This window comes from Mastacembelus armatus, chromosome 22 (genome assembly GCF_900324485.2).
Source record: "Mastacembelus armatus chromosome 22, fMasArm1.2, whole genome shotgun sequence".
In the NCBI taxonomy this organism is placed as follows: Eukaryota; Metazoa; Chordata; class Actinopteri; order Synbranchiformes; family Mastacembelidae; genus Mastacembelus; species Mastacembelus armatus.
In genome coordinates, this window is record NC_046654.1 from 9,524,397 (window position 1) to 9,531,608 (window position 7,212).

General features: G+C 42.3%; 2 protein-coding genes across 2 annotated transcripts; one reads left to right on the forward strand and one right to left on the reverse strand.

Moving 5' to 3' along the window:
* Positions 1-646: 646 nt before the first annotated feature.
* On the reverse strand, positions 647-4,773 carry cmpk2 (cytidine monophosphate (UMP-CMP) kinase 2, mitochondrial). The gene is made up of 5 exons (XM_026303802.2): positions 4,040-4,773; positions 3,313-3,427; positions 2,725-2,926; positions 2,278-2,511; positions 647-1,358 (listed from the first exon to the last, which is right to left on the reverse strand). The coding sequence occupies exons 1-5, from the start codon at positions 4,610-4,612 to the stop codon at positions 1,238-1,240; spliced, it is 1,245 nt and encodes a 414-aa protein (XP_026159587.1). The 5' UTR covers positions 4,613-4,773; the 3' UTR covers positions 647-1,237.
* Positions 4,774-4,927: 154 nt separating this feature from the next.
* On the forward strand, positions 4,928-6,995 carry rsad2 (radical S-adenosyl methionine domain containing 2). Its single transcript, XM_026303813.2, has 6 exons — positions 4,928-5,267; positions 5,358-5,519; positions 5,675-5,904; positions 5,998-6,147; positions 6,335-6,367; positions 6,639-6,995. The coding sequence occupies exons 1-6, from the start codon at positions 4,934-4,936 to the stop codon at positions 6,801-6,803; spliced, it is 1,074 nt and encodes a 357-aa protein (XP_026159598.1). The 5' UTR covers positions 4,928-4,933; the 3' UTR covers positions 6,804-6,995.
* The last annotated feature ends 217 nt before the right edge of the window (positions 6,996-7,212 follow it).

Genomic DNA, 7,212 nt, shown 5'->3' on the forward strand with positions numbered 1-7,212 from the left:
ATTGATATACAGCGCTCCATTAATTGCCATATGAATAGGGTCTGCAGTGGTTGGTGCTCTGCTGATGCATCACAGTAAAAGAGATGGGTCACTCTGTCTTCTCCAGCCCGCAGCTTTGCCAAGCTCATAATTACTAAAACCTCTAATTAATCTTCCCATCACATAGGCCAAATATATACCTACTCCCTATATAAATAAATTACAGCGTATCCTCTTAGTAAATGTGCATGCTTGTATTTATGCAAGTAGGTTAGCATGTGTACATTTGAGTGCACACTCATGAGTACCTGTACCCATGACTAGATCCAGTACAGTCTGTAGTATACACTGGCAGGTTCTTAGGTACAAATAACTCAAATTAGCGCTGTCTAATACAACAGTCCTGCAATAAATCCTCCTTCCTAAAGCTTTTACTGTTTAGATTTTGTTGATTCACCTCTAGGATCATTTTGTGTCTGCCAAAACACAGCTATACTAAGAGACACAGAGGTTATCAATACAAGGCTCATCAGTTGAGTCCATATCACACAGCTGAACTTTAGGGAAATGCCATCTGCACTGCAGTGCAAATGGCACAGTTTCTGAAACAGAAAAACAATATGTTTAGAACAAGTTTTCTATGTATTTACATAAGAATGCTAACAAAGAAGTTAATCAAACCTCTTTATTCAGCTTTTGCAAGACATTCTAACTAAAAATCACAAGCAGATGTTTAAGGTAAATGTTTTTATATTGAAACATTTTAAACAAATATTAACTTCTTTCAGCTGATATGAAATTAGATCCTGCAGCTTCATGAAAGTTTGTTTTTTTGTGGTTCTTTTGTATATGTTGAGATTTGGATTTGTCCTGTTGGTGAACATAAATTACTTCAGCCGACTGTTGATTATTTAAATGTTTCTATACATTTTCAAAACACAAGTGGTTGTCAATAATTGCAGTTACTTTGTGTCTGGGGGCTACACAGTTGCAGGTCACAACAGCAGTTAAATAATAATCTGTGCATAGATATGTGGTTGTGTGCTCACATGAATATGTATTTCAGACTGTAGCGTACAGTTCTGGCCCCTGGCCATTCACCCTTTATTCATTCTGTACAGATTCTCTTCTCCACTTTCCAATCTGGCTGCTGTCCTTCCTGCTATCACATTCACAACACCTTACTGGCACCCAGTGGTAAAAGCTGGTACTGCATCCACTTGATGCTTGGCTGCCAGCATGGGAGATGGAGAACTGTTTACAAGTGGCATTTGCCCCTAATTAAAAGCAGCACTTGTTGGAGCACTTGGTCTGTAGAAGGACTAGCATCCACAGTGACGCATGCTGGACCACTGATCCTCTTGTAAGCCTCCTCCACTCTGCAGACACACACATATAATGAATCCATTGGTCAAAACATGCATTAAAAACACAACAAATGTCACTTCGCATTACTCCGCCTGATCTGTTCTCAGTATAAGTTGGAGAATTTTGACTGCTTTGATTTTTAGTGAGGACAGTGATTTAAAAAAAAAAAAACACTTCTGAGAACAAGTAACAACAGATGGGTCAGTGAGCAGCCGCTTCCTATGAAAAATGAAGAATAGTTCTTGTGCTGGTGCTTGACCAAGCCTGCAGAATCTCTCACTCTCTCAGCCGCAGACAGTCAACTCCCTCCGTTTTATAATTCTGCTGGCCCAACATCTGGCTGTCCCATGTGGAAAGACCATTACCTCAGGATGGAGGATGAATGAAAGTAGCAATTAACATGTCCGCGTAGCAACTAATGTTGTTTTATTGCTCAGACTGAGCTGCAATCTCAATTACACTTTTATTATAAGAACTATATTTATGTTACAATGTCTGCCTACAGTGCTACACAGAAATATTCATTTGTAATTGTTGATTTTCCATCTTAACGCATTTAGGCTTCTGGTCAAAACAGATTCATTTTGGATGGAATACTTGTCTCTGCTACAATTTCACTTGATTTGGGATTTGTCTAATAAAACAGATATGTATGTTAGTATGATGAACCTAACAATTCAGATATTTCTTGAAGCTAGATTAGTTGCATTGAAAACTATTTGACCTACTGCTAGTTTTTTTAAATTTACATTCCGAAAAGTAAACAGAGTTTATTCTGAAAGGATAAATCTGTTAGTCAGATGGTTGATTGCCAAAAAAAAAAAAAAAAAAGAATTCCACATAAATCAATAATGTATTCTTAATGTCAAATCTGAGCAGGGGTTTCTTTCTCTGTGTTTTGGTTTTTCTAAGAAATCATGAGTGTCCCACCTGAGTCTGAAAAGCTGGTTGTGGTCCAGTTCTTGCTCTTCGTCTGTCTTTCCCTGACCTCTGTTCCTCAGCCTCCTCTTCCTCTCCTCAGGATCCAGAGTAAGTAAGACCACCAGGTTGGGCTGGAGCAGGTCACTGGGCCAACAATACACCTCTGAACCCTCAGGTGGAAGGTTGCACACTGGGCCACTCACTGCTGTGGCAATGGCATATGCTGCTGTGCTATGCCAGAATCTGGAGACAGATGGATTAAAAGCAAATGATGGATGTATGATCTGGTGACTAGCCTCATAGGGAGACTACAGGCTGTTAAATATTGAGTTTCACATCTAGATCCCTTTGGAAGGTGTTTTATGGCCCCCTTTATCCTCCATGTTTTACAAGAGAAAACAAAGTCACAAAACACTCTTTACTTCAGTGCACCTCCACCATCGCAGCTGTCTTTACCTGTCAACAATGACAGGTGTCTTCATGCCCTCTTGGCCTATTTGTTCTGCTGTGATGTAGTTCCCCAGAGCGTAGAAGGCCCTACGGATGAGGGGTGGCTCCTGATCAAAGCGGGCCCTCCAGGGGGACAGGCAGGGGGGAGGGGACTGCATTATAACGGCCCCCAGGGTATCCCTCAGAGACTCGGTCAGTGTGCTCTTACCTGTGATGGGGAAAGAGGCGGGAGAAAGAGTCATATAAGACAAAAAGGGGCACATTTTCAGGGCATGAAAAGTAGATTTTCTGTTTTTTTCTGTTTTACATTTCATACAGGCCTGATGTGACTCTTGACAACTTGACCTAAATCTTCCATCCTACCTACATGGTTAAGTTTTCATGAGCTTTTGAAAGAGTATTATACGAGCGAGCTATTAAGTGAACCATTTTCACAGTGATGTAACTTTTCTGAGGTCATGATACATGATATTCCATTAGACGATGCTCACTGGCAGATAATGACTTTAGCAGAGAGCAACCACCCGTCACTTTAGCGAGACATCTATACATCAAAACTGATCACATATTTATTTATAAGGTAATGGCATTAACCTGTGGCATCCAGGCCCTCTATGATGATAACAGGGAAGTCTGGTTTACTTCTAGCCTGCACGCTCTTAGGCAGCAGCTCCAGTACAGATGTCGCCTCTGGGATGATATCACCACACTGCAGAACAGACAGAATCAGCTGGCGGCTGTGAGAGGAGGGGGGAGGGGGGAGGAGGGAGGAGGGGGGGGGGGGGGGCAGACTGTGGCGCACATGAACACACAAACACTACTAGACTACTGTGGATTGCCTGGCACTGACACATAAAGGTGCAGTGTGTAAGATATGACAGATGTAGTGGCATCCAGAATGCAACTTTCTGAGCACCACTCACACCCCAATCAAATGTTTCCAGGCACAACGGAGGGTATAGTGGCCATGGTCTTTAAAACAAAACCCAGTTCCTTCTCTAAAGCCAGTGTTTAACTTTGTCTGTTCTTGGCTACTGTAGAAAAATGGCACCTTTACCATGTCTGCCTCTGTGAAAGGAGACCTGCTCCCTATAAAAAGGCTCATTCTAAGTTTAAGAAAATTCAACAATTGGTCATTACACACTGATGACATCATATTTGTAAATGCTGTATTTCATTGGACCTTTAAAGTGTTTTGGGCCACTTGCTTTGCACTAATTTATTCCGCCACAGGGGGGCCCCAAACTGCAGTATCTCAGGCAGCATTTCATCACTGGTTATTATTTGAACTGGTCTGTGCAAATCAAAATGAAACTGTAACCTTCTTTATAACTTCGCAGGCCTCGTCAAAGCTGTAGAAAACATCGGAGTTGATGATGTTGAGAGTAGATGGGTGATATTCCGGGGCTTCTGTGGGCACCACATAGTATTGACCTGACCGACTCTCTGAATCCGGCCACACATGCTGAGTCCACAGTCCGTTTTCTCCTCTTAAGTATGAGCACACGAGCACCGGATCATTGCGTGTTAAATCTCGCAAAAGACCTTCTGTATCGGAGGAACAGTCAGAATAGTCTTTTAAAAAATAGCCCTTGATGAGAGAGTCCTTGACGTTTGGCAGAAATGAGGACATGGGAGACAAATCACAGTGCGGAGACAGGTCTCTCAGCAGCCTCTCTCTCAGCTCTCCGTAAAACTTGGCTCTTCTGATTCTGTCGCTGCCGCAGACCAGGAGAGAGTAACATGTGTCGCCGTGCTGCAGCTTTCTGAACAGCCGCGGAGCTTCTTCTCCCCGGGGCTTGTATTGAATTGCAAAATAAAAGGTCGCTCCATCCAGCTCCACTGAAAAAACACGAGAGGACCATTGAAGAAGGGACCCTGTGCGCCGTGCCATGTTTCAGTCCAAACGTCTCCAACCTGGACTGGTGCCGCCACCGGTGAGGGGTTACATAACCTGTAGGCAAAGCGAAACTTACCAGCACTGGACGGCGAAAACGAAACTCATACACTTCTTCATATTTACAGTTGACTGGTGTGTCACCTTAAGGTGGTGTCTGTTCGGCAGCTGCATGTTTGTGATAAGGTGTTGTGGTTGTTTCTGGTTCCAGGCGTGTGTAATTTGTGGCATCAACCCAGTTAAGTTTCGTTTTCGATGTTTGTAAACAGAAACTCTTGAGCCTTTGACGCGGTCTGACCCTCCCTCCTCATATTACAAATGACTGACCCACACAGTCAGAACAGAGCAGCTGCGCTTTGGTTTGTTTTGGGAATGTTTTTCTCCTCTCTGAAGATGCTGCTGCAGCTCTGCATCAGCACCCTCTCCTACGTCCTTTCAAAAGTTTGCTCCTACCGGACACCAAGACCTCCTGTCTCACCCCCTGACAGAAAACTGGGCGAACTCCAAACTGCACCGACTCCGACGAGTGTCAACTATCATTTTACGCGCAAGTGTAACTACAAATGTGGATTTTGTTTCCACACCGCAAAAACTTCCTTCGTCCTTCCTCTGGAGGAAGCCAAGAGGGGCCTCAAACTTCTGAAGGAATCCCGTAAATTTCTAATAAAATATATCCTGGTCTCTATGCAGAAGGACTATCAAACCTGTTGCATACTGTTGATGTTATCTGTCTGTTTCTTAGGCATGGAAAAGATCAACTTCTCTGGAGGAGAGCCTTACTTGGAGGACAAAGGAGAGTTTCTGGGGAAGTTGGTTCAGTACTGTAAAGTGGACCTCCAGCTCCCAAGCGTCAGCATCGTAAGCAATGGGAGCATGATCACAGAGAGATGGTTCCAGAAATATGGTAAGATCTCAAATTATCTTCAGCTTTTTTAAGACAAACTCTCTCTATTTCACTATGTTGCACATGACATATGAAACAAGTTTGACTTCAGGCACCGATGCCATGTGAACATAGAGAATTTAAATTTAAATCCATGCTGTCTGTGGTTCTTTCAGGTGACTACCTGGACATCCTGGCCATCTCTTGTGATAGTTTTGATGAATCGACCAACCAGCTGATTGGCAGAGCTCAGGGCAGGAAGAGCCACCTCGACAACCTCTACAAGATCCGCAACTGGTGCCAGCAGTATAAAGTGGCATTCAAAATCAACTCGGTCATCAACACCTTCAACGTTGACGAAGACATGACCGAGCACATCACGGAGCTTAACCCAGTCCGCTGGAAGGTGATGACAGAGCGGGAGGATTGTGACGTTTGCGCTCAGGTGTATGTTCTCATCCTCATCCTCATCCTCGCTGTCTGTGCTTTCTGTGTTCAGGTGTTCCAGTGCCTGTTGATTGATGGGGAGAATGCAGGAGAGACAGCCCTGAGAGAGGCTGAGAGGTTCATCATCAGCGACCAGATGTTTCAGGAGTTTCTGGAGAGACACAGCAGCGTCTCCTGCCTTGTCCCTGAGTCCAATGAGAAGGTATGTAATTTACAAAGAGTGGCAACAGATATAATAATTATAATAATATGATCAAATGCACAAAGCAACTCAAACCCATTTGCTCACAGTAATAAAATTCTCATTTTGTGAAAATTGGACTGACAGTTCTCATCTAAAAAAAAAAATCAAACAAAATTTTACTTTGTTGTGTCTGTTGTATTCACAGATGAGGAACTCCTACCTAATCCTGGATGAGTATGTAAGTACTTTATATTTTTATGGATAGCTACGTCTACAGACCACATGCATCTCACCTAACTGTGCCACTACTTTCAAAATTAGTTTTTCAAATTTGTGTTAAAAACTATATTAACTATTGGATTTAGAGCTTTGCACTCAAAGTTCATATTCAGTTTGAAGTCTTTAAATGATGTTTGAGGACTAGAGTGAGGAGGTAACTAAATGCACCTGATTAGTATTTAAATGTTTAAAACTGAAAAACTTATTTACTCTCCACCCTCTCCCTTTAGATGCGTTTTCTGGACTGTCGGCAAGGAAGGAAGGACCCGTCCAAGTCCATCCTTGATGTTGGGGTGAAGGAAGCCATTTGCTTCAGTGGCTTTGATGAGAAGATGTTTCTGAAGAGAGGAGGGAAATATGTGTGGAGCAAAGCTGACATGAAGTTAGACTGGTGAAACTAAAGGATTTACCTTTGCAGAATGATTACACATATCAGTGTGTGAATGTATTTAGCTTTATAACTTACTGTGCTGCTTATGCAGAACAAACTTACATGCAGTGGATTGTTAATGTATTATTAAAGACAAGTATTGTTGTTTCTTAACAAGGCAGATATAATTACATTAAATATTTTAGTAAGAAGAAAACTGGTTTCATCTCTTTTTTTTCATTTTGAACCCTAAATTATCACAAAAACACAGTAAAACCACACTTATTAGTGTGCCTTAGCCTTATTGGGACTTATTCCCTGGAGTTTCCACTTGGTTTATCACAACAAGTTAACCATTCTCTTAAGCTACCATAAGCTATGGTGCGTGACTTTATACCATCACGAAATATACATTATTCATCACACAATCCTCT

What these genes read in the sequence shown, in the direction of transcription:
- cmpk2 (XM_026303802.2), bottom strand. Translation starts at nt 4,612, where the DNA reads ATGGCACGGCGCACAGGGTCCCTTCTTCAATGGTCCTCTCGTGTTTTT. An exon ending in AGAGGGCCTGGATGCCACAG is followed by an intron (nt 2,927 to 3,312) that starts GTTAATGCCATT and finishes TCCCCATCACAG; the next exon opens with GTAAGAGCACACTGACCGAG. An exon ending in AACCAGCTTTTCAGACTCAG is followed by an intron (nt 1,359 to 2,277) that starts GTGGGACACTCA and finishes GTGTGTCTGCAG; the next exon opens with AGTGGAGGAGGCTTACAAGA.
- rsad2 (XM_026303813.2), top strand. Translation starts at nt 4,934, where the DNA reads ATGACTGACCCACACAGTCAGAACAGAGCAGCTGCGCTTTGGTTTGTT. An exon ending in TCCCTGAGTCCAATGAGAAG is followed by an intron (nt 6,148 to 6,334) that starts GTATGTAATTTA and finishes TTGTATTCACAG; the next exon opens with ATGAGGAACTCCTACCTAAT. An exon ending in ACCTAATCCTGGATGAGTAT is followed by an intron (nt 6,368 to 6,638) that starts GTAAGTACTTTA and finishes CTCTCCCTTTAG; the next exon opens with ATGCGTTTTCTGGACTGTCG.